Source organism: Camelus ferus, chromosome X (assembly GCF_009834535.1).
Source record: "Camelus ferus isolate YT-003-E chromosome X, BCGSAC_Cfer_1.0, whole genome shotgun sequence".
Taxonomy (NCBI): Eukaryota; Metazoa; Chordata; class Mammalia; order Artiodactyla; family Camelidae; genus Camelus; species Camelus ferus.
Window position 1 is genome coordinate 25,715,043 of NC_045732.1, and position 26,889 is coordinate 25,741,931.

Here is a 26,889-nt window from a genome sequence, read left to right on the forward strand (position 1 = left end):
ATAAGATAGGAGCAATCAGGGTGTTGCGAACTTGATTACGCAGAGGGGTTAATCATGTATCTTGGGAACGTCAATCATCATGTTCCAATCTGCCTTCCAAAAAAAAGACAGATAAGGATTATCCTACTTATGTTTGTGTGATAATTAACCATTCTCCTCTCATGAACATGAAAATTGTTTCCCATTTGTTGCTATGATGAATAGGACTGGAATAAATATCTCTGAACCTGAAATCTCGGACAAACGTGCATGCTTTCTCATAGGAAAGAGATAGCAAAGTGCAAACGAGTAAAGTGGGCAGAGTGTGAAACTGAAAAATTTTTACAAATATTGCTGAATTTCTCTTCCAAAAAATGCCATACCAATTTATAGTTTCTCAGATTCAAGTGTGTGAGTGCTTTACATTCTTGTAAGCATTTTATTTCATCAGTCTTTTAAATTTTAGTCAAACTTTGGGATGAAAGGTATTGTCTCATTGTTATTTTATTTCCCTATTTTCAAATAGGTTGAGTATAAAATTAAATCAATTTCTTATCCATATAGAGCTAGATTTCTGTATTGGTGTCTTGAGTACCTGGATTCTTCTAGGCATACTTTACATTCTGAAATATCAGTAAGATGCCCCTCTCCTTTACTCTGAAAAGCCAGGACTTGATGAGAATGATCAGTTGCTAGGCAACGGAGCCAGGCAAGACACCCTTAGCTAGTGAAGATCTGAGATCAGAGCCATTGCCAGAATCCATGAGACAGACCATATGAAAAACCTTATCCAGAAAGCCCAGGGTAAGCTGGCACTTTGCATTCTGGATTTAGAGTTCAGCAAAAGGCAGAGAAGTGACCATAAGGAGAGAAAGAGGAGAATCTGGGTGGAAGGTCCAAGACAACCTCAGTTAATAAGCCTTGGAAATCTCTGAATTACCACCAGCAGCTGGAATTTGTGACGTCTGAGTGGGCAGATCTACCGGATGAAAGGACTAGAGGCATGCAAAAAACCTCACCCTACCTTGGCATCCTCTGTGTCTACTGTCAGGCAGAGTATAGGTAGCTCTTCTGTGTCACCCAGTGATGCTAGATGTTGAAAAAGCTATATCTCTGGGCGATTCTGGTAGTTCACTGCATCCTTACCCATGTTCCTGGCTGGGAGCCGTACTGATGGCTGCTGGAGGCTGGTATTTTTACCCTGTGTACAGTGCCCTCCTCCACTGAGTTTGGGGCAGTATGAATGGGCAGGCTTGGTAAGTGATGACAGTTCAGATAGGCCAGGAATACCAGTGAGTAGTGGAAGGGGACCTAAAACTACAAAGAGGGAGAAATTGAGAGGAGATGTCCTGAGGCTAATTATTACTTCAATGATTCTGCACATAAAGGGCTGAGGGTGGACATGTCTGGAAAAGATAATCTAGATGATATCCCCAGCTCAGACTGCCCCACGTGGCTCCTGAGTTCTTGAAACACCAGAGGGAAGATGTCCCACAGTTGTGTTTGGCGGCCTATGTCACCGCCAGATATTTCCCAGGGTAGTAGGTTGATTCAAAATGCAGACATTTGCAGGGAAGATGGAGAACCTGTGGAGGTGGCACAGTTTCTTATTAAATTGACCATGGGTGACAGAAATGTGTGCAGTCTAGACCTCTATCTTTATTATAATACCTAACCTCAGTGGACTGGAAAAAAAATTGTTGTATCAGCCATTCCCAAAGTAATCACATGATCTATAGTACAATATAAATCACCATTCACTGTGGGATGTTACATAAAATGTAGAGATTATTTGTGTTTCTAAGAAGATCACACACATTGTATGAGGGGCAACTGAGTAAGACTAATATACAGTGAAAGGGACAAGAAATATGGCTTATTTACCTATATTAAAAATTTAAGAAAAGTTGGTATATTCTTCCTTTAGTACATTTTCCCCTATCTTTTATTTTTGACAGCAGTTTTATCTTTTCTACCAGCCATAACCCTGAGCTCATTCTTTGCCTATCCTTTCACATTTACATAAGCAATAGTTTCCTATCCCACAACCTGTGTATAGCTCTGCATTTTCTTTTCAATCACTGTGCCTATCAGAAGCATATTATCATTGGGCAACCCAATAAACTGCAATAGACCTCAGAAATTCTGTCTCATAAGGAGAGAAGAACTGGACATTGGTGAATATTAGTAACTGTCCAAGTTGTAGCCTTCTTACATATTTAAAATCTTTAATTTTGAAAAAATTTTAGAGTTACATAGAAATTGTAAAAATAGTACAAAGAGTTCCTGTGCCCCTTACAACCAGCTTCAGTCAGAAATCTGTTTATCTTGTGATAGTACATTTACCAAAATTCAGAAATTAACATTAGTGTAATAGCATTAAGTAAACTACAATCAAATCTGGATTTCACCAGATTCAAATGAGCATGCAATCAATCCTTTTTGTTTTGTTTTGTTTTCTTTAGTATATAACTAAGTACAATTTTATCACATGTATAAATTGTGTAACCAATACCAGAATAAGGACACAGAACCTTTCCAAAACCCCAAAGAAACTCCCTTGTGTTCCTCCTTTATAATCTCATCAAATGTAATCCCTGGTAACGACTGATCTATTCTCCATTAACATATTTTTTTCATTTTAAAAATATTATACAAATGGAATTAAAGATTATGTAACTTTATGGGATTGGCTTTTTCACTTAGCATAATGCACTTGAAATCCACCCAAGTTGTGACCATGAATAATTTATCACTTTTGATTTCCAAGTAATCTTCCCTTGCATGGAGATACAACAGTTTGCTTACCCATTCATCCACTGAAAGAGATCTAGGTTATGGTCCAGTTTGAGGCTACTACAAATAAAGATGTTATGTCCATTTGATTATGGTGTTTTGTGTAAATATATATTTTCATTTCTCCAAATTTTCAGAAGGGGGTAGCTCTATCATGTGGTAAGTGTATGTTTAACTTTATAAGAAACTCACAAACTGACTTCCAGAGATGGTGGACCATTTTACATTCTCACCATCAATGAATGACAGATCTAGACGCTCCACACCCTCATTAGCACTTGATATTTTCATGAGTTTTTATTTTTCCCATTCTAATAGGCGTGCAGTAGCTTAAAATTATATTGAGGCTTAAAATTACATTACATTAATAGTTAATGATGTTGAATATTCTTTCATCTGCTTATTTACTATCCATATATCCTCTTTGGTGAACTTATGCCCATTTACTAATTGGATTATCTATTTCATACTATTGCATTTAGAGAATTTGGGGGGGGGCGGGCAGAAGGTAACAAGTTTTTCAACAAATAAGTGATTTGCAAATATTTTCCCCCAGTCTGTGGTTTGTATTTTCCTTCTCTTAACAGTGTCTTTCACAGAACAAAAAGTTTTAATTTTTATGAAATACAATTTATCAGTGTTTTCTTTCATGGATTTAAAGTCAAGTATGAGAATTCCTCATGGTGGAGGTAACTTGTGTGCCCTGAAGTTGGAGTGGTTCTATAGCCTCGAATAAAAGGCATCTGACAAGACCAATGCAGGAAAAATTTTAAAGTTCTGCCCTGTGTCTTCCCAGTGTGTCTTGGGACACTTAATTTCTACTGATTCATTGCATGAATCTGAGAGAGCACACAGACCACAGGTGCCAGTGTCCGTGGGGTTATGTAAGGACAGCATATCTGAAACCTCTTTGGAGGTGAGTACTGGCCTTTGTTATTATTTTAATGGAATATCGTATGTGGACTAGAAATAGAATAGTAACTATCACAGTAAATCACATACAGAAAGGCTAGTATTTTTTCAGGAAACTTTTGAGATTGGGTATACTTGCAAATATACATGTACACACATATACACTCATATATACTCATACTCACAGACATACACAGTTGGTAGCTATTTCTGTGTGAGCACTCATGCAGACTTCCCAACCAAGAAGGTGACTGTTGGTGCAATTCCTTTTGCTCAGTTATAAAATGAACACCCATTACAAATGCAAACATGCTGGAAAAGATCAACAAAGAGTACAAAGACAACTTCCTTGTAATCTTCTGGAAAGCCTCTGAACACAGGGAGCTGGTCGTTTGACTTACCTTGAAGGAAGTGGAATCTACCAAGCACTTCTATGGCTTGTCAGCAAACTGGATGTCACTAACGATGGGAGTTTGAATGGTGGCAGGGCTTGCCAGAGACCAATCTTCTGATGACTCTCCTCGGCATATCTTCATGAAAAGCAACTGCTCTACTAAGGAGGAGATCTATCAATTCTTTAATATAATGGGGGTGTAGACTGGGAGGAAACACTTCATCTATTCAAGCCCAGGATGCTTATTGCCAAATATTTGTGCAGGAAAAGTGACAGGAGTGCCAGCAGGTGCCCAACCATGATCCTCCACAATATGAATTCCTGTGAGGGTCCAAGAGCTCATGCTGAAACAAGAAAGATGAGAGTCTTGGGGGTTTGGGGAAGGTCACTTATATCATCCACAGTTCCTTCCCATACCAACATGGAGAATCTTTTAAAAATGAGGAAGAGAGAGGTTGAGCAAGCTGTAGCAAGGGTTAGCACTACTACCACGGACAGCATACGTTCCAGAGCCATGTCCAGTTTCTTCTCCTACCCATACTGAGTCCGAGCTGCTTCCTTTTAATTTGTAACTGAAGAGAGAAGTCAATGTTTCAAGTAGTGAGGAACTGGTATTGGGCTGGAGGGAGCACAGTGTATATCATTTTGTCTTTCTGTTTTATGTGGAATCTTGGAGATTTCCTCCCTCCCTCTTCCCATCTCTTCCTTCTTTCTTTCTCTTTCTAATTTTTTAATTTTTCTATTTTTAAAGTTTGTTGAAGTATAGTCAGTTACAGTGTGTCAATTTTTGGTGTATAGCATAATGTTTCAGTCATACATATATTCATTTTCATATTCTTTTAAATTATAGGTTACTACAAGATATTGAATATAGTTCCCTGTGCTATACTGAAGAAATGTTTTTTTATTTTATATATAGTAGTTAATATTAGCAATTCTCAAAATCCCAATTTATCCCTTCCCACCCCTTTCCCCTGGTAACCATAGGTTTGTTGACTATGTGCATGAGTCTGTTTCTGTTTTATAGATGAATGAGTTCATTAGTGTCTTCTTTTTTTCTTTCTTTCTTTCTTTCTTTCTTTCTTTCTTTCTTTCTTTCTTTCTTTCTTTCTTTCTCTTTCTTTCTTTCTTCCTTTCTCTTTCTTTCTTTTCTTTCTTTCTTTCTTCTTTCTTCTTTCTTTCTTTCTTTCTTTCTTTCTTCTCTCTCTCTCTCTCTCTCTCTCTCTCTCTTTCTTTCTTTTAGATTCCACACATGAGTGATATCATATGGTATTTTTCTTTCCCTTTCTGGCTTACTTCACCAGGAATCACAATCTCTAGATCCATCCGTGTTGCTACAAATGGCATTATTTATTCTTTTTTATGGCTGAGTAGTATTCTACTGTATAAATACACTACAGCTTTTTTATCCAGTCATCTGTTGATGGAAATTTAGATTGTTTCCATGTCTTGGCTATTGTGTATAGTGCTGCTATGAACACTGCGGTGCATGTATCTTTTTCAATTAGAGTTCTTTCCAGATATAGGCCCAGGAGTGGGATTGCTGGATCATATGGTAAGTCTATTTTTAGTTTTTTGAGGAATCTCCATATTGTTTACCATAATGGCTATAATTTTTTCATTTTTCTTAATTTCATTCATTCTAATTAATTTCTAAATGTTGTATCTTTTAATAGACGATTTAAATAGCTTCAGAATATAAGTTTATTAATCAAAACTGTGGTTATACACTTATCACTGCATATCAGGTTTAAGAGTAGAAGCTATGTAATTTGGAAAACAAATTGGGAAAATCTTCCATCTTATTTTATGATACAGAACAGGATATCATGGCATTGAGCAAGGGTTTCTTTGGAAATATGAAAGATCTCAGTAGTAAATTGTTGGGCTTAAGAAATAGGAATGTAGTGGGGGAGGGAATAGCTCAAATGGTAGAGTACATGCTTAGCATGCATGAGGTCCTGGTTCAATCCCCAGTACCTCCTCTAAAAATAAATAAACCTAATTACCTCCTCCACCCCCATCAAAATAAAAAATAATAAAAAAATTTTTTTTTTAAGAAATAGGTAATGTGAAATATGGTGGACTCATGACCTTTCTGATAATTTTAGCCTGTCATTTTGCAAAATCAAAAGATGCATACATGAATCTGTTTAAATTATCCAAGAATGCAGGAGAAATTAAAACTTAGATAGTATGTTCATTAGCTCATTTATTCTCTAAACATTAATTGAACATGTGCCCTTTGAAAAACACCTTGATACTCTTGGGAATGTTAGGGATTTTGTGTCTAGGAGCAGTTGGAAGTTATGAGATATCATGGTAGCCCAATTAAAAAGGAGTGAAAGGGTAGGATCCCAGGTAAGAGCTGTTAGGTGTAAAAGCCCTGAGTCAAATCCATTTGGGCATCTGGGAAACTGCAATTTTTCAGTGGAAAGGAAGTTTTAAGCTTAGCTATATGGTGGGTGAGCTAAGGCTATGGGAGACCCTCAAATGGTGTGTCTCAGACTTGAGAGACTAAAGCATAAAATGTAAAACAGCTCTTAGCAGTTACTCTTGAATCCTGGATAAACTAGAAAGAAACTTTCCACTAAGGGAGGCAAGGTAGGTGTTACAAGTACTAGTCACAGGGCATTTGATCAGTTTGCAAAGTAATTGTTCTACATTCTCAACTACAAACACATGCTATCTTCCATAAAAAAGAAGGATGATTCAGATGGTGGAAACAAGAATCCACAAGATGGAGGTGAAAATCAGAGGAATTTTCCCCAGGCTTTGAAATCCTAATCAAGGAACTGAAACACCTTTCCATTGGTAGTTCAGAACTGTTATTGTCCAGTGACTCCTATACCACCCATTTGCTTGTTTCTAAACAGGAATGTCTATAGATTAACATCTATTGCTATTGCTATCTCACCATTGTACATTGGATTTGTTCGGACAGATGACTTGTCTCTTTATTTTACAGGTCCACAAATAGAGATTTATCATGCCCAACTGGTATGCTTAATAAACTTCCCCCCAAGAGCCTCATCATCTGCAGTTGGACCTGATTTAGATGATGAGACTGGGATTTTAAGTTGATATAGTAATGAGGCAAGACTTCTGGGGACCTTGGGAGAGGTTAAATGAATTTTGTATAAGATAAGGACAGGAAACACTGGGGCCTAGAAAGTAAACTGGCAGACAGAATCTCATGAGGCCCACTGTGGGCAGGGCCTGTGACTTGCTTGTAACCAATACATTATGACAAAGGTGATGAGATGTCACCCACATGATTACATTATATTATATGTATCAGGAAAATAATTAGAAATAAAGTATCCTGCTGACTCAAAAATTCCTCTCCACAAACTGTATGTAAAATAAAAAAATCTAGATTAATAAGGAGAGGCCTTTCTTGAAAAAGGATTATTACCAGGGTAGAAAGGGACTTTTGAAATAGGGGGAGGGGAATTCTTGCAATAGAAGCTGCGACCATAAGATCTACAAGGATCTCAAGCACCTGGCAAAAAAGGTTATTCTTAAGATGGTGGAGTGGTAGGACCACGAGCTTGCCTCTCCTCGTGACTACAATGAAACCACAACTGAATGCTAAACAATCATCGAGAAAAGACTGGAACCTAGCAAAAAAGATCTTCTGCAACTGGAAACATAAAGAGGGAACCACAGCAGAATGGTAGGAGGGGCGTGCTCGTGATATAATTGGGCCCCATACCCCCTGGGTGGGCAACCCACAAGCTGAAGATTAGTTAAGCCGCAGAGGCCCTCCCACAGGATTGAGAGCTCTAAGCCCCATGTCAGGCTCCCCAGCTTGGATCCCAGCACTGGAAAAAAAGTAGAACCCGGGACATCTGGTTTTGAAGGCCAGGGGGGCTTGGCTCTCGGAGCCTCATAGGACTGGGGGAAAGGGAGACTCCATTCACTTGAGAAGCATACCTGGAAACTCATGTGCACCAGGTCCAAGGGAAGAGGCAGTGATTTCATAGGAACCTGGGCCAGACCTGCCTGCTGGATTTGGACGGTCTCCTAGGGACATGGGAGATGGCTGCGACTCACTTAGGGGACATAAAAGCTGGTGGCGGACATTCTGGGAGTGTTAATTTTCATGAGCCTTCCTGGAAGCTGACATCTTGATTGGATCATTAGCACCAAGACCTAGCCGCACGCAACAGCCTGTAGGGAAGCCTCAGGCCAAACAACATAACAGGGTGGGAACACAGCCCCACCCGTCAGTAGACTTCCTAAGCCACAAAGGCCTCTGGACACAGCCCTACCCAAGAGAGGTCCAGGACCAAGCTCCACCCAGCAGTGGGCAGGCACTGGCTCCTCCTGCCAGGAAACCTGCATAAGCCTCTAGTCCAGCCTCATCCACCAGGGGCAGATACTCGAAATAAGAAAACAACTATCCCAAAGCCTGTGGAAGGAATCCACAAACACATAGAAAGATAGATGATATGAGGTGGCAAAGGAATATCTCCCAGGCCAAGCCACAAGATAAAATCCCAGAAGAAATAAGTGATGAGGAGATAGGTAATTTATTTCAGAAAGAGTTTAGAGTAATGATGGTGAAGATGTTCAGAGAACTCAAGAGGAGTATAGATGCACAGAGTGAAGTTTTTAGCAAAGAGTTGGAAAATATAAAGAATACCCAAATGGAGTTGAAGAATAAAATCACTGAAATGAACAACACACTAGAAGGAACCAAGAACAGACTAAATGAGGCAGAAGAACAGATCAGTGAGCTAGAAGACAGATTAGTGGAAATCACTACTTCAGAACAGAAAAAAGAAAAAAGAATAAAAAGGAATGAGGATAGTTTAAGAGAACTCTGGGACAACATGAAGTGCTCTAATATTTGCATTATAGGGGTCCCAGAAAGAGAAGAGAGAGAAATGACCTGAGAAAATTTTTGGAGAGGTAACAGCTGAAAACTTCCCCAACCTGGGAAAGGAAACGGTCACTCAAGTCCTGGATACACAGAGGGTACCACACAGGATCAACCCCACCAAGGCACAGAGTCATCAAATTGACAACAATTAAGGATAAGGAGAAAATATTAAAATTAGCAAGAGAAAAGCTACAAATAACATACAAAGGAACTCCCATAAGGTTATCAGTTGATTTTTCAGCAGAAACTCTACAGACCAGAAGGGAGTGGCACGATATATTTGAAGTGATGAAAGGGGAAAACTTACAACCAAGAATACTCTATCCAGCAAGTCTCTCGTTCAGACTTGATGGAGAAATCAAAAGCTTCATAGATAAACAAAAGCTAAAAGATTTCAGCACCACCAAACCAGCTTTACAACTAATGTTAAAGGACCTTCTCTAGTCATCAAACCATAAGAAAAGAGAACAAGAAGAAGAAAGAGAAAAAAAAAAAAAAAAAAAACTGAGACCTACAAAAGATTGCTTTGGCTGTTTGAGGTCTTTTGTGGTTCCTTATAAATTTTGGAATTGTTTGTTCTAGTTCTGTGAGGAATGCCGCAAGTATTTTCATGGGGGCCGTGTTGGATCTGTGGATTGTTTTCAGTAGTGTGGCCATTTTGATAGTGTTGATTCTTCCAATCCAAGAGCACGAGAAATCTTTCCATTTCTTTGTGCCATTTTGGCTTTCGGAGTATAGGTAACTTCCTTGGTTAGGTTTATTTCTAGGTATTTTGTTGTTTTTGATGTAATGGAAATGTCTCTGCCAGTTATAAAGTTCTGGTTTTTGAAGTGAAATAAAGTGAATGAAGGGCTGCAAATCGCAAAACATCCTTTTTTATGGGTGAGTTGTATTCCATTACATATATATATGCTGCATCTGCATTATCTGTTCAACTGTTGATGTGCACTTAGGATGCTCCCACATCTTGGCAGTTATAAATAATGTTGCTGTTAACAGCAGGGTGTATGTATCTTTCTGAGTTAATTCTTATTTTGTGGTTGGCTTTATTCCTTTGATAACTATGTAATTTTAAAAAGCTAAAGCTCTAAACATTCTTAGAAACAATGAACAGTACATATATGTACATTAAAAAATGTATGTGCAGTAAAAAAAAATGATCTATCAAGCCATGAAAGACATAGAAGAAACTTAAAAGACATATTACTAAATGAAAGAAGCCAGTCTGAAAAGGCTACAAACTGTACGATTCCAACCAAATGACATTCTGGAAAAGGCACAGATACAGAAACAATACAAAGACCGTGGTTTCCAGGGGAGAGGGCGGGAGGGAGGAATGAATAGATGGAGCACTAAGGGATTTTCACGGCAATGAAATTATTCTGTATGATACTACAGTGGTGGCTACATGTCATTATGCATTTGTCAAAGCCCACAGAATGTACAACATCAAGAGTTAACCCTAATTTAAACTATAGGCTTTGGTTGACAATAATGTGCCCATGTTGGTTCATCAATTGTACCAAATATGCCACACTGATGAGGGCTGTTGATGGTAGGGGAGTATATACATGTGGGTGGGGAGGGCTGTGTGCGAACTATGTACCTACTGCTCAATTCTGTTGTGAACCTGAAACTGCTCTAAAAGAATAAGGTCTATTAAAAAAAAAAAGTTACTCTTTTGTAGATAAGAGTAAACCATACTAGAAAGAACTGGATGTGGGGAAATGGGATGAAAGGGGTAGTGTGACTGGATACTCAATCAGAGAATGTTTTACCCTGAGGCCAGCCTACTCCCCAGAGGGGCTGTATGCTCCTCTGCTGAGGGAGGCCAAAGTTCAGGGGCCTGGAGGAAGAAGAGGAGCTTAACCAAAGTTTGGCTAACTAGCATTTTGTTTCAATAGATCATTTATGAGCCAAAACGGCTATTTTTGAGGATCTGTGTCTGACCTTGTCATAGGTAAACAAAGGAGCATCCATTAGTCCTAAATTATATGGGGAAGAAAGGTTCTTTGAGGTAAGCTATTTCCTGGAACACAAAGCAGGGGGATTTCTTAACCTTCACTGTTTTCCAGAATCACAGGGCTCAGGTAAAATTCTAAATTATCATATAGGAAAGAAAAAATTTTGTTATTGAATTAGGATTAAACTGGGCTATGATGTGCATCACAGGCAAGCAACTAAAGAGGTAGCAAAGTCAACAAGAAATCTCACCCTGTTATACAGCCAAGCAGATACAACCCATTCCATCCATGTTCTCAAGATACAAGATAGCTAGCCTTCAAGTAAGAGGACTTGATGTCACCATTTTTCCAAGATATTTCTTCCTAAATGCACCTGGTAACTGGAGTGGCCCTCTGTGTTAGGCTATATCCGAAGGAAAACTCTCCTTGGTTGTAAAATTGGCAAGAATATTTAAAAGAGAAAGGTTTAATATTTATAAGTTTTCAGAAGTAAATACTCTAAAAAGGTGGGTAGGGGAAGTCTCATTCCTTTTGAGGGGGCATCAGAAGAATTAAAATTTTTTATTTTTAATTTGTATTTATCCTTACAATACCCTCCCTCTGTTGTTCCAAAATAGTAACACTACAGTTTTAAAAATTATTTCCACTGCCATTTCTACCTTTCTCTGGGCAAATTACATCCATCTAAATAACCAACAAGTCCACGGTAAATTACAAAGCAATACAATTATAGAATTAAAGTAGGATGAATTGAAAAATTCAGTACATTACTTGCCTTGGAGGGGGAAACCTTTAAATATATCATACCAACGGTGAATGGTTAAAGCAGATTCTTGATTAGCAATGTGTAAAAATTCTCTGTCATCATACATTAATTTTACAAACTGTTGTGATGCTTTATTGCTCCAGCTTTCAAATGATTAACTATCTGAGTATTATTTAGTAGTTCCTTATAAAATATTACCCAATTCAAGCCTAAGGGGGAGCTTAACTCTAGACCCTGATAATCTAAAATTTTAACTAAGAGCTTGTCTTCCAAGGCCCAATAAATTTCTTCTGAGTTCCCTTCAACCAAATAAGTGACAACATTTACATGATGACTTATGGTCCTTCAATAATTGCTCCATCTCCCCAAATAATTTTTCCCACATATGAAACACAAAGACACTTGGTCATTATCTAGTATCACTACGAGGCACCTGTTGAAGGATACAGTTTAAACTTCCACCGTTTAAGGTACATGGCTCTCATTGTTTTAAGCCTTGACAGCAAACCCAAGCTACAGACATTTTTAGCATTGGTCCAAATTAATAGTTATATTATTATAGTTGTCAATTAAACCTCTATGAATAACAACTTTTGTTTATCTATATAAATATATAGGGACTGGAGAGGTTAACAGAGTGACACAAGACCTATCCTCTGAAGTCTCTCTGTAGATAACAGATTTGTTTGTCTATTAATTAGATGCTTTGCTTTTTTATACCATCATTTTGTCTCTTTCAGGATAGTCATGGTTCCAATACCTAATTGTTCCATTAAAAATGAATAGTCCTGTAATTTTGAACTAGTGATTATATCTTGGAGTGAGTGTCTCTGAGAGCTTTGTGGGATTTTTGTTGCTGTTGTTATTGTTGTTGTTCCAGCATTAAACAGTCCAAGCAGTACATTTCCAAATTTTAACAAGTAACTTGTTTATTTTCTAGTAAAATGTGATTCTTAAAGTACTTGAAATAGCCACACTGTCAACAGGACAGCAAGGCAGTCTGTGAGAATAGCAAGTTTTTTAGAATGCCTCCTTTCAGTTAAATTAAGCATCAATTTCCCTTACTCTAGAAAACTTCAGTTTCAAATCCTCTGTGGGAATCACAGTCCCAGTCCTTCTGAGGTGCTAGCTTCACATGGGAAGTATGAATCCATCTGAATTTATCCTTTTTAGATTCCACGTATAAGTGACATCAAACAGTATTTGTCTTTCTCTGACTTATTTTACTTAGCATACTGTCGTCTAGGTCCATCCAAGTTGTTGCAATGACAGGACTTCCTTCATTCTCATGGCTGACTACTACTCCAATGTATATATGTACTACATCTTCTTTATCCATTTATCTGTGATAGACACTTAGGTTGTTTCTATATCTTGGCTATTTTGAATAATGCTGCAATAAACATGGGAGTGGAGACATCTTTTTGATATCCTGTTTTCATTTCCTCTCGGTATATATCCAGAAATGGGATTGCTGGATCATATGGTAGATTTATTTTATTTTATTTTAAAATAACCAGAACAGCCAAAGCAATCTTGAGAAAGAAGAACAAAGCCAAAGGCATACTTCTGAATTTCAAACTATAATGCAAAGCTATAATAATCAAAACAGTATGGTACTGGCATAAAAAAGATACTTGTAACAATGAAACAGAATCAAGAGCCCAGAAATAAACCCCCATGTATATGGTCAACTAAGATTTGACAAGGGTGCCAAGAATACCCAATGGGGGAAAGGAATGTCTCTTCAAAAAACGGTGTTTGGGAACACTGGATAACCACAGGTAGAAGAATGAGACTGGACCCCTATCTTATACCACTCACAAAAATGAATTCAAAATAGAGGAAAAACTTAAATTTAAGACCTAAAACCATAAAAGTCCTAGAAGAAAACAGGGAAAAGCTCCTTGACATTGGTCTCAGCAGTGACTTCTTGGATATGACAGCAAAAGCACAAGCAACAAAAGCAAAAATAAATAAGTCTGCCATGTTTTAAGAGCAAATTTTGCAGCTCTATCAGTAAAAGTATTACCTTTAGAAACTTTGTCCTTCTGCCCTGTGTGAGTTCTACAGTGGGTACTAATATCTGAAGAGGCAGTTATACAGCCTCTAACAAATCACCCGTCACTTTTCCATGAGCTATTTCAGTTCTCACTGAAGTAAAAAATCCCCTATTTTTCCAAATTTACACTGTAGCATGACAGAACCAAACATTTATTACTTGCATATGTACCCACTTGAAGTCCAGTTACCAAGAACTTCAGCTCTAGGAACTGCTGTTAACTGGTCTGCTTGTGCAGACCTAACTCCAGATAAAACATGAGCTTCCAAGATTTCATGTCACTGCAACATAGGAAGCCTTAAGTCAGCCACTTTTATCTCAAGTACAGGACCCAGCAGTGAACATTATCAAATCTGCATTTTAAACAGAAATGTCAGATAAACTGTGCCAGGTTTTCAAAATTTAGACTCTCCAAAGCTACGGGAGAAAGAGGCTGTAGTCAATTTCAGTTATTCAAAAATCTCTTCAGTTTCTAGGGACCAAACCAGAGGATCTAGAGAATGATCACACAATTGCTATGCCAGAAGTTTTGCCTGCCCTGTAAAAGGCTGGAACCCACTGTCTACAATGCCCTACTAGTTTCCAAATTATCTAAGATTTTGTTTATAGTTGGCAGTTTTAGTGGCAAAATTGGCTGGCTCCTCGACTGTAACAATTTGCAGCCTTCAGCTGACAACAGATGCCATAAATATTTTACCTCAGTTTGGCAATATTGCAATTTGCCTAAGGAGGCCTTATGGCCCTGTGAAGAGAGGAACGGTAACAAAGTATTAGCTTTGCATCACTCTTTAGTGTCTGAGTCTATCAGCAAATCACTTACATATTGTGTGATTGTCCCTCTACTTGGGACAAATTTCTCTATTTTCCTGTAAATGACTGGAGAAAATAGTAGGAGAGCCCCCAAACCTTTGAGGAGTCCTTTGCCACAAATACTGTTATTCCTTTGTAAGCAAACACAAACAAGAATATAGATTTGTGTGCTAGAGGAACAGAAAGAGAGAGACAGAAAAAAGTCAGAACACAGATCAACTACAGAGAAAAACATTACAGGTGATGGTGTCGAAGTCACAAGTGAGTATAGTTGCAGGCTTAGGGACTACAGGGGTTAATGGAAAAACAAATTTATTTACTTCTCTACGATCTTGTACAAAAACGATACAGTTGCCACCCATCTTCCTAAAATGTGCCTTCCTTCTTTACTGGAGGTATAGGAGTATTACAGAGCAAGTACCATTTTCATTTTTTATTATCTTCCTTTTTTTCCTAATTCTTTTACAACTAGTTTTATTCCTTCTAAGTGAGTGCTCAACAAAGGGTATTATTTTACACATGGCCATGACTTAACCCTTTGATGAGCTACTTTTATTGGTTCTTTATCTCAAATTAAACTTGTATCATTACTCCCTAGGGCCCAAAATAACACATAGATTCATCTCAGCTTGGGGGGCTTTTCCAACATGGTGTGACACGGCCACTTTCTGCCATTCCACATTTCACTCAGAAGGCACACCGTAACCCAGTAGGGTGCCTTTCTCCACCTAGGGTGCTCCAAAGACACTCCATCCAGTGTACAGAATGTGGTAACCTTTCATCTCCAAGGCAGGTCTCTCCACAGTGGGTTTATAGGAGGATCAAGAAGATGTAAGAAAGGACTGTCCTTAGTCATAGGACTTATCTGTATGGGAACCACAGATGAAAAGGGACAAGTAGAAGGCTGACCCAGAAATACCAGAAACCCCTATTGATCTGCCACCAAATGAAAAACGAAAAAACCCTAAGAAAATTGCAGAATTAGTATTACCAGTATCACCAGTTCCCACTCCCTGAGATTCCAATATCTGTCCATTTTTAGCTATTTGCCAATTATTCCCTAGTCTTCCTGGGCTTTCCTGGCTCCTTGATTCCTGCAATTTCTGCATTTGGAGTTTCTCTTTATAGTTCCTCTCCCAGTGTCCTGGCTTCTCGCAAGAATGACATCCAGTCTCCCTGCTTTACTCCCTTCATAGGTTGTCCAGAAGAGGGGTTATTCCTTTTGTAAATAGTTTTAACTGAGCAGCTAACACAAAATTTTTAATTTCTTCTTTCCTTCTTTGTCTGCCTTTTGATTGTCAGAAAACAAGGTAGCTGCTGCTAAGGTCTGAGTAACAGTCTGTCCTTGCCATCTTGAGTGGAGTTAGTCAACAAGAGAGCCTAGACAAAGGTGCTTAGGATCAGAGAGTGATTTTGATCTGCCTTTGGACCTGAGCCAATAAATTTGTAGAATGCCTTAGCAAACAGCCAATTGAAATCAATGGGGCGGTGGGGGGGACTCACTGGTTTCTTGGTTTCACCTCTGCAACTTCTCTCAGTTCACCTTTAGCAGAAAGGCTTCAAGCACAGTTATTAGCAACCCCTTTGTGGGTCTTTAATGCCCTTGGTTCTTCCATACTTGGGGGGTGGGGTGGGGCTGGGCAGTGGCTTCCTGCGTCCACCGTACACCTTGATAAGGTAATTTTTAGGACCCTCACATGCTCGGTTCATCAAACTTGCCAAGTCAGCTGACTGCAAAATTCCACACAGCAATCAGTGCACGCCCCGATGTGTGCAGCTATAAACTAAAAACACACCACAAAGTATTTGCAGGATACAGGGAAAAGAAGCCTTTAAATGAGTTACATCTGCTTGTTAGACAGGCAAGAGGATTACCTGGGAGGCCTGGGCAGCTCCTCAATGCTGTTCCTGGCATTGCTGGAGATCCGAACAGGAAACGCTGGCGGTTCTCATTTTGAAACAAGAAGAACATAAATTATATGGTCTTTTGACTAACCTTCCCATGTTGACATTTATCAGCTTTTTTTGTTTGCTTTGTTCCAAGTGACTAGTGCAATTTCTCTCCATCCTGTTGCCTTCCTATCAGGGCATGGTCTTTTATCCATGTTCTCAATTATTCCATGATCCTGATGCTTTCTCATTTCTGCTTTCCTACCTACCTGGTGTGTGGATGATATGGGAATCTTATGGGGGAACCTGGGCAAAGACATGAAGTAGACTCAGGCTAGAGCACGAGGTACACAAACCTATGTCCTCAACAGAGCAGGTAATCCATTAGTGATGAACATATGTATGCTTTAGTCCCTCTTTGCAGGGAAATCACTAATGAAGGGAACCACGTAGCCCAAAGACTCCTGCTTCCTCCTCTCCAAAACCTGATCTGAGTTAGGGAAGAGAAGCAGGGGAGCAGAGACATTTGGGACATCAGGGAAAGGAGGGTTCTATGACAGAGAAAGTGCCTGTAATTCTCTCATTTCCTGTTACATTTTTCTCAGTTTTTCCTTCTGGCTATCCCACTTTTTGTGTAAGAATGATATTAATCCCATAAATAACAATAATTCACTTGGATGAGATGAGGCCCTTCCAAGAACCTCCACGAATATGTGAATTCATCCAAATTAAAGGAAGCATCCTCTGGCCAGTGCAAGACTAGATTCTTACAGGCATATCATTCCTAATGTGACAGAGATCATAGATGTTAAAGAGAAAAAACTGGCTTCCCATACATTTCCGTCATCAAAGCTAACGATCAGGGATGGGGTATAGCTTAGCGGCAGAGTATGTGCTTAGCGTGCTTGAGGTCTTAGGTTCAATTCCCCATGCCTTCAATAAAAAAAAAAAAAAAAAAGCTAATGGTCATCCTGATGGGATTTTAGAATCCATATTACCATGCTTATTTTATGGTAAAATCTTGAATTTGAAGAGGTTGGTTCCTCTGACAAGTAATCCAAAAGGGCACAGAGCTAGAAGGAAGACTTTATAATTTAAGTTTCCTACCTGACTGTTATTTGTACACAGAACTTCTGATTATTCACTTGATTTAGGAACTTCCAGAAGTCTTGTCCTCATTGCCAGATTTCTTGGAGTAGTTTATCAGAAACAAACTCTCCTGCCAACTGAGAAACGCCTCTCTGCAAAATATAGGAAAGAAAGAAAATGTTTCTTTTTTAATTTAATAAACATTAAACCAGAATACGACACCCATCACAGGCAATCCACTAAAGAGACTGCAAAGATAGAAAGATACTTCACCCTTTTATATCGGCCAAATACAACCCATGACATCCATGTTCTTAAGATAATGATAACTATTCCTCAAGTAAGAAAACTAGACAGCTCCATTTATCACACATACTTCATCCTAAATTCATCTGGCAATTGGGGCTGCCATCTTTGTTAGATAATTGACTTTATTCAAAGGAAAAGTAAACTTCTCATATTTTTATGACAGGAGGCAGTTTTTTACAACTTGGAGACTGGCCAAAGTTAAACTCTTAGGGAGACTAGAAGATGGGGTGCTAACCTCCTTGTTTACATTTCAAAAAGATGGCTCCCAGTTAATTGAGAAAAATTCTTGGGTTATAAAACTGGCAACAGGCTTATTTAGTTTTTAAAAGATTTACATAGATCTCCTTGAGTCAGAGAAAGAATTTATATATTTTTTTAAGTAAATGCTCTAAAAAAGATGGGGGGGAGTCTCATTTCCTTTTCTTTTTTCTTTTTCTTTTTTTTTTTTTTTGGCCTGGGAAGAAATTTTCTTTTTTTATTTTAAACTAAAATTTTCTTATTTTATTTTTATTGAGGTATAATTGACATATAACATTTTATTAGTTTCAGGAGTACAAAACAATGATTCAATAGCTGTACTTCTTTCTTATTTTAAATTTGTATTTACCCTTATGTAAGTCAAAGGGGAGACGGGACTTTCCTGGTTATGGACATTATATAAGACTCCAATTTGCTAGCAGAAATGCTCTTACTATACTGGTAACCTTGAGGAGAAGACTTATCATGTTGGACAGGTCTTTGGAGGCCCATGAAGAGGGCCAGTATGGACTGGGCTCCATGTTATAGAATTGCAGGCTATGTTTAGGGATTGAGGCTGGCCTCTAACCAATAGCCAGCAACAACAACAACAACAAACCCAAAATTTCTTAGCACCACTGCCAACAAAATGAGCGAACTGGGATTTTTCTCTAGTTTAGCCTTCAGATAAGAACACAGCTCAACTGACACCCTGACTGCAGCTAGGTGAGACTCTAAAGCAGAGACCACGGTTGAGTTTTACCCAGACTTCTTACACATAGAAACTGTGAGATAATAAATTTGTGTTTATTTATCCTGTACTTATTTATCTCGTTACTAGCATCTGCTAAATTAGTGCTAATTTGCTATGTAGCTGCAGTAGAAAATGAATACAAGAAGCAGGGAGGGGATAGCTCAGTGGTAGAGTGCATGCTGAGCATGCACAAGGTCCTGGGTTCAATCCCCAGTACCTCCATTAAAAAAAGAAAATTCCTCACTCTTCTGCTCTGCTCTCTAGTATAAAATGCCTAACTCCCATTTCTTATACTCTGTGCTCTCCAACACCTGGATGTCAGCTCACTTAAGGCAACAAGGAGCAACAGCTGGAGATTAAAGCCCAAGAGGATCAAAGTGCCCCAAATCTTTCACCTTCTTCCTCTCTAAAAAAGCAGGTGGTTTCCCTTCAATGGCTACATTATCTCCATGGCTCCAACTTCCTTCAGTAACAACACCTTTTCTCTTTGTTCCTCAAGCCTAGAGGTGGGAGCGCCTTCTTCAAGTTGCAAAGTATTGTTTTGCTCAAGTCTCCCCAGTTGGCTTCTCAGGTAACAAGTCTCCTGCACTAAATTCTCTGAGTTGTATATTTAGAGTGATTTCTGTTTCCTGTATAACAGGAATAATTGAATAATTATAGTTGACCAATTATATTGATTTATTTTTTCATGTGAAAGCCTCCTTTCATTCCTAAGAAAAACTTATTTCTGTCACATACGTATGTATACACATATACACACACACACATATACATATATTCAAAAGTCCTAACAGTATAATGGAGAGATTTATTCAACTCTCAAAAATTTCGAGCACTACACATAAAGCTCTACTACATTACCAGTGGGAAACAGCCCAAGTGGTACTCGGATATTATAGCTTTAAATAGATTTATCAGAAAAATAAATATTTAAAACATCCAAATGATTCAAGAGCTATAGAAACAATAGCACATTACAACCAAATAATTAGAAGCTGGAAAATAATGAAGATAAATGCAGAAATGATGAATTAGAAGAAAGTAGAGCCAACTAATGAAAGCCTGTTCTTTGAAAATATTTTTATAGCACTTTCTGTAGGTATTATCAATTTCATAAGGAAAAAGCAGAAATAAGTGAATAAGATAGTTCAATAAAATTCTACAAAATATACCCAGAAGAGATTTAAAGACTTTAATAGAACACTATAAGTATTTTTACCCTTACGTCAGGATAACAAATGGTAGATAAAGAAAGAATTCTACCTAGAGAATGTTTTAGCTAATAAACACAAAGGAGTGTGAGAATGACCATGCTGCAGTCCTTCATGGATTAATGGCTGAGGGTGACAATCCTCAATGACTGGCAACATCACCATGAAGGAGATGACAGACATATGTATTTTCTAATGGAAGTGCACAGTGTCACCTTTGGAGTAGTGTTACCAATAAACGAACAAACCAATGAATAAAACTTTATCTTCAAGCTTCTCCCTATTACTATTGAGGATTGTTGATGTTGAGCACCGGGTATATTGGGTTAATTATTCTATTGTCTGTACTGTTATATGTTTGAGAATTTCAATGATAACATGATTTTATTGTAAATAGCATGCTTTTAAATTAAAAAATCCAACTGAAATGGAAGATTTTTTAGCAAAATACAAATGACTAAATAGGTCCATAAAGAAACAGAAAACTTAATCTAACAATACAAGCTAAAATTGCAGTTGAAACCCAAGGTACACTCAAAATGTTCCTGGAGCAGCCAAATTCGGAGGCTCCTTACACCAAATGAAGGAGAAATGAATCAAAATTTTATATGAACTTTTCCAAACCATACAAAGGATGGAAAATGACTCATCCACTCTAATAGGCTAGCTCTGCTTGATACAAAGACCAGGTAAGGATACCCTGAAAAAAGACACTTAAGCCAAGCTCACTCATATAGAGACAAATATCTTAAATAACTTCATGGCATATGCAATGTAGTGGTGAATTAATAAAGAAACAGTCTGTGTCAAAGAAATGCAAAAATAATATCACATTACAAAAAATGAATCAGAATTCACTATACTAACAGATAATAGAGAAAAATCATTTGATCATATGCAGGGGTAAAGAAAACGCTTTGATAAAAATTCAACATAAATTCATGGTAACAGCTTTTTGCAAACTTGTAAGAATTGAATTTCCATATCATAAAATCATCAGCAAATATACATAAATGTGTCATTTTAGAAGCATTCCTAATAAAGTCTGCAAAAACACACAGAGGTATGGTACCACAAACCTGTATGGAATGTATAGCAGAACACAGACATGCACAAGACTAATAAAATAAATAACAAAACAGATAATGACAGTACCGACATAATCTTATAATTAAAATATCTAAAATAATAGGCAAACACAATAAAATACATAAGGAACATCAAAAAGCTAGTATATAGAAAATCACTATAGCTAAATCAGCAGCCTGGTCACACAAAATTGACAACTAATTAGACCACATAAAGGATAACCCCATTCACAACATCAACAATATCTAAAACGCACCTAAAACAAAATCTTACAGAACTGTACAAGATCTTTATGGTAGAGAAGAAAAGTCCCAAATAGAGATGTGTAACATGTTTATTCAAGAGAACAGAATATTATAAAGATGTCAATTCTCCTTAAATAACTTAGTTTTAGTACCTTACCTGTAGCTTCCAAGATGACAACCAAACTCGGGCTGCCCCAAATCAACCCTGGAAAACCTAAAGAAGGAATGAACAAAATGATTTCAACAATAACAGTAAAATAATCATGAAAAATCCCTGAGAGTACTAGGTCTGTACTGAACTAGTGCTTGTGTGAGGGCAGTTGAGGGCATGCCATGAAATTGAGACAGGTCTAGGGAAGACAGGGTCAGTTGGAGCAAAGGTTTTAAATTTTCATCCTTGTTTCTTCCACTGTGCCTTAGGCCAGTGAATTTCTACTCCTGGACTATGGGGTAATATCAGGACAGCACTAAAGTTTGTTTGGTTGAGGCAATATGAGTCCAGATGTTGTCTGAATAAAGACATAAAACGTCTTTTGTTGGTGAGGACTGGGCTTTTCTTTACGGTCATCTTAATAGGCTATAAGGCATGAAAGAAAATAGAATAATAAGGACACTTGAGATCTACTCTTTTAGCAAATTTCAAGCAAATAATATATTATTACAAACTGCAGCCAACATGCTCTACAGTAGGTTCCCAGAACTTCTTCATCTTATAACTGATCAATATCTTCCCAATTCTCTTAGCCTCAGCCTCAGCCTCTGGTAACCACGATTCTACTCTCTGTTGCTATGAGTTGAACCTTTTTTTTCAGACCACATATAAGTGAGATCATGTAATATTTGTCTTTCTGTGTCTAGCTTGTTTCACTTAGCATAATATCTTCCTAGGTTCATTCATGCCATTGAAAATTTAAGGATTTTTCACCACACACACAAAAACAGTAACTAAGGGAAGTGATATGTTAAATAGTTTGTGGCAATCATTTCACAAAGTATGCATATATCAAAACATAACATTGTATTCTACATACAGAACTATTTTCATTAATCAGAATATAAAAAAAATTGAAAGAGAAGAGCAAGTATCACAGCAATTGCACATAATGACAAAACTTCATTCCAGAAACTTTGATTAAAGACACTTATATCAGTCAAGAGAGGACCAGAAAGAGGTGTAAGGCTAAGGAGCTCACCACTTTCTCCATGGGGTTCCTAAGGACCAGGGTAGGGGAGAAGACTGAAGTTAGAAAAGGGAGGAATTTCAGGACTGCTAGAATTCAATATAAGTTCCCTAAACCGAACACTGAAACCCACAGGATTCTCACCTCTTACAGCCATCTCTGGGAAGCCTCAAGCAGCAGTGGCCAGATGAGATGTACCTGCACTTCACACCAGGAGGCTCAGGGAGCTGATGTCTTTGATGTTGAGGCCTTGGCCTCGGGTCGGCAGATGGGAGGTAGACCAGCACCTGCTGGCAGTCAAGGGAAGACCCTGAGAGAGGACTGAGAGGAGCACCCACCAAAAAGAGGGGCCCAGAGAGCTCCCGACTGTCAGTCTTGAAGGCCCCAGACATGGCTGCTAGGCTCAGGCCCCAAACACTTCCTGCTGGGGTACCCGAGGGAAGTGAGAGGCACGGTCTGCGCCCAGCGGACTCAGCTCAGCAGAGGGAGAAGCCCCAGGACCCGCTGAGAGCCCACGGAAGGTGCACACGCTCCTCGACCCGCCGGCTCTCCCCCGGAACCCCGCCCCCATGGCCGCGCCCCTGCTGTCCTCCCAGAGGCCCGGATGTGCGCGACCGGAAGCCAAAGCGACGGCCCTGTCACCACACTCAGGGCCTGACGCCATTCCTGAGAGCTGCCGCCCAGGGTGAGCAGAGGGAGGAGCCCCGCGTCCTGTCAGGTGTCCAGGTGTGAGGTATCCTGAGTTACGAAGGCGGGGACACGCCCCCGACACCCCGGGTCCCTTTGCCCCCCAGAAGAGGCGGCCCGCCAGGCCGTGCCCTCCCGCCCCTGCTCTGGGCCCCGGAGGACCCCGCGTGGCTGTTAGGCCCAGAGTCCCCTCACTTCCCCGCGGGGTGCCGGGGAGGAGGCCTTGGTCCCAGGCTGGTGGAGCCCGGCTCAGCTCAGTAGAGGGGGAGCCCCAGGCCCTCCGGAGTGAAGGAGAGACCCTGCGGGAGCACCGAGGGGACCCCACACCCGGGAGCGGGGGCCGCAGACCGTGCTCCTGACAGCGGCCTGGGGGTCGGGGCAGGGCTGAGGGCTGAGGCCGGGCGCCCTCACCTCGTGCTCGGAGAGGCGAGAGGCGGGAGGCGGGAGGCGGGAGGCGGGGCCTGGTCTGAGGGGCTGGCGGCCTGGCAGCACGGGGCGGGGGGTGTTTCTGGGCCTGGGGAGACTCAGGGTGAGTCCCGCAGGCCTGTGAGACCACCCTCCCCGTAACAAGGGCCCCTCGGATCCCTCCCCGACGCCAGCCACTTCCTGCCAGCCAAACACTGAGAAGTGAGGCTGCTGTCTGCGAGGGGAGGGGCTCGAGTGAGGCACGGTGTGGAGGGGCGAGCGTCAGCCACAGGGCCTCGACCTGTCTGCTGCAGGCTGCAGGCTGGGTCACACTCTGGCCGCTGGGGCTCCGCAGTCACCCTCCCTTCCCCCAGATGAGTCTCCAGGAGGTGCTGCCATTGGTGGGAGTGGACAGCCCTCAGGCCAGAGAGAGCAGCTCCAGGCTGCACCAGCGGTCCAGGGAGGACCCCCAGTGAGGACTAGGCCAGTCCCCCACCCTGAAGAGAAGGGACCAGAGAATGTGGCCTGTCCCCTCCTGTCAACCCTTAAAAGCCCAGGAAAGGACTGTCAGGCTGAGACTTCCATCACTTCCTCTCTCAAGTCTAAGGGAGGTTAGACCTCTGTTCTGAAGGGGCAGCCACCGGACAGCGGAAGGGAGGGTCGCGGGCCCTTCAGTGGTGGGCTGGGTGCTCCCCCTTGTCCTCCTCGTGGCTCACACGGGAGATGGTAGAGTCAGCTTGAGAGCAGCAGAGGGGAGGGGGTGGAGTCTTGCCAACAGTTGTCATCCGGACTCTGAATGTGACCGAGAGGAACTACCTCCCCTGCCAGCCCCCACTGTCACCCCAGTAAGGCCCAGGCAGGGCTGTCTGGCTGCGGCCCAAGCCTCAGTCTGACGTCGTCCACAGCGTCCTCAGGGCACAGGCTGACCAGGAGAAGGCAGCCCTGCGGGTCCTGGAGCGGTGCCCTCAAGGACCCTGCAGAGGCGGCCTTGGTGAGAGCCAGGGAGGAATCTCCCTGCTGAGGGTGCTCAGGCATCTCCCTGTCCCTCCTCCAGGTGTCCTCCTCGCCTGCTTCCCTGCCCGCAGTCCTGCCTGCTGCTGTCCCTGACCTGTGTCATCATGCCTCGGGGGCGCAAGAGCAAGTGCCGTGCCCGCATAAAGCGCCACCAGGCCCGGTTGGAGACCCAGAATCTCCAGGGTGCACGGGCCACTGAAGCTGCCGCAGCAGAGGGGGAGACCCCCTCCTCGCCCTCTTCTGTTTCTCAGGGTTCTCCCCCGAGCTCCCCTGCCGCTGGCACTAGCCAGCAGCCTGAGGGAGCCGTGGCCCCCAGCTCTCCCGAGGCGGGGGGTGCGTGCTCGGGGTCTGAGCAAGGTGCCCAGAGCCAAGAGGAGAGGGCCAGCGCCTCCCAGGCAGCATGCTCCGCTCAGAGCTCTCTCAGAGATCCTCTGACCAGGAAGGCGTGCAAGTTGGTGCAGTTCCTGCTGGAGAAGTACAAGACCAATGAGCCCATCACGCAGACAGCCCTGCTGAAGATCGTCAAAAAGAAGTACAAGGAGCACTTCCCCGAGATCCTCAGGAGAGTCTCTGAGCGCTTGGAGCTGGTCTTTGGCCTGGAGCTGAAGGAGGTCGACCCCAGCAGTCACTCCTATGCCCTGGTCTGCAAGCTGGGCCTCCCCAGCGACGAAAATCTGAGTGGTGATAGGGGGCTGCCCAAGTCTGGTCTGCTGATGACGCTCCTGGGCGTGATCTTCATGAAGGGCAACCGTGCCACCGAGGAGGAGGTCTGGGAGTTCCTCGGTGCGTTGGGGGTCCACCCTGGGAAGAGGCACTTGATCTTTGGGGAGCCCAGGAGGCTCATCACCAAAGATCTGGTGCAGCAGAAGTACCTCGAGTACCGCCAGGTGCCCGACAGCGATCCTCCCCGCTATGAGTTCCTGTGGGGCCCGAAGGCCCACGCTGAAACCACCAAGATGAAAGTGCTGGAGGTTCTGGCCAAGATCAATGGTGCGGTCCCCAGGGCCTTCCCCAAGCTGTATGAGGAGGCTCTGAAAGATGAGGAGGAGAGAGCTGGGGTGACAGCTGCGGTCAGTGCTGCAGCGTGTGCCAAGGCCCGTGCATGTTCCAAGGCCAAGTCCTGCAGCTCCTCCCAGGTCTAGGGAAGCCGGGGCAGCTTGTTCACTTTGTGTTTAAGAGATCAGCCAAGCGTCTAAGTAGTGCATGGTAGTACGGGTCCAGGGGACAAAGTACAGACCTAATTGTCTCCTGTTCTAAACTAGTAGCTTCTATATGTTATTTATTTATTTAGGTTAATTCAGATGTTTTTTCCTTGTAATAGATAGTTTATTTTGCTTTAGAATATGCACTCATGAGTGATATTGCACTCATATTTATTGTTGTTTAAAGAGTTTGAAAGTTACAGTTTTGCTATATGTAAAAGAAATTCACCAACCATCGGTTTTTTTTTTATGATCCAGAAGTAGATAATATGCCACTGCAATAGATATTTTCCTGGAATGGTGAGAGAAGACCACAGAAAATACTTAGAAACATAAAACAGAATAAATAGTTAACGTAAAAGATATTTAATTTATGGTTTGCCTTATTTCTTTTAAACTTTCTTTCTGTAAAAATAAATGATATTTTGACTTATATAGCTTATTTGAGAATGTTTGCTTCTTTTCTTCTAGTGCACTGTATATTCTCTGCTATCCACTGAGTTAAAAATAAACTCTGATGGGAGGGTGGTATTTTCAGGGTTCATAATAATCATATCATAACTGCCATTCCTTAAAGACCCTTTATATCTTAATCGGTATGCCACTGCTTTATATGTAGTACACACATTCCATATTCCTGCAGGGTAAGATTTAGCAGACCCCCTTTATAGATGAGTAACTTGCAAATATCTCAAGTTCACAAGACTGTTTTAAGTGACCTCAACAGGAGTAGACCCAGTCTGGATTAGTCTAGAATACACACTGCTCCAATTCTCCCAGCCTAAGCCAGATGTTATGTCTTTTCATTCATTTTTCTTCTCACCACTCCAAAATGTATCTCATGGGATCAAAGGGGCCCTGTTTCCAAAGCACTGTTTTGGAATGTAGTAATAGTAATGTTGAATAAGTAAATGGTACGAGTAAAAAAAATAATAATAATAGAGCTACAGTCATCAAGACAGCATGGTATTGGTACAAAAACAGACATGTAGACCAATGGAA

The 26,889-nt window shown here is 40.9% G+C and overlaps 1 protein-coding gene and 1 non-coding gene across 4 annotated transcripts; one reads left to right on the forward strand and one right to left on the reverse strand.

Moving 5' to 3' along the window:
- Window positions 1-133, reverse strand: LOC116662285. The gene has a single exon (XR_004318326.1). It is a non-coding gene; the product is annotated as a U8 small nucleolar RNA (small nucleolar RNA).
- A 22,647-nt stretch (window positions 134-22,780) lies between these two features.
- On the forward strand, window positions 22,781-26,316 carry LOC116656642 (melanoma-associated antigen B4-like). Of its 3 annotated transcripts, none has more exons than XM_032475342.1 (2): window positions 22,781-23,264; window positions 24,726-26,316. In XM_032475342.1, the coding sequence occupies exons 1-2, from the start codon at window positions 23,149-23,151 to the stop codon at window positions 25,825-25,827; spliced, it is 1,218 nt and encodes a 405-aa protein (XP_032331233.1). In that variant the 5' UTR covers window positions 22,781-23,148; the 3' UTR covers window positions 25,828-26,316. The 3 variants fall into 3 exon arrangements, with proteins under 3 accessions (XP_032331233.1, XP_032331234.1, XP_032331235.1); XM_032475343.1 differs by having other exon boundaries at window positions 23,139-23,312; XM_032475344.1 differs by having other exon boundaries at window positions 23,139-23,305.
- Window positions 26,317-26,889: the final 573 nt, after the last annotated feature.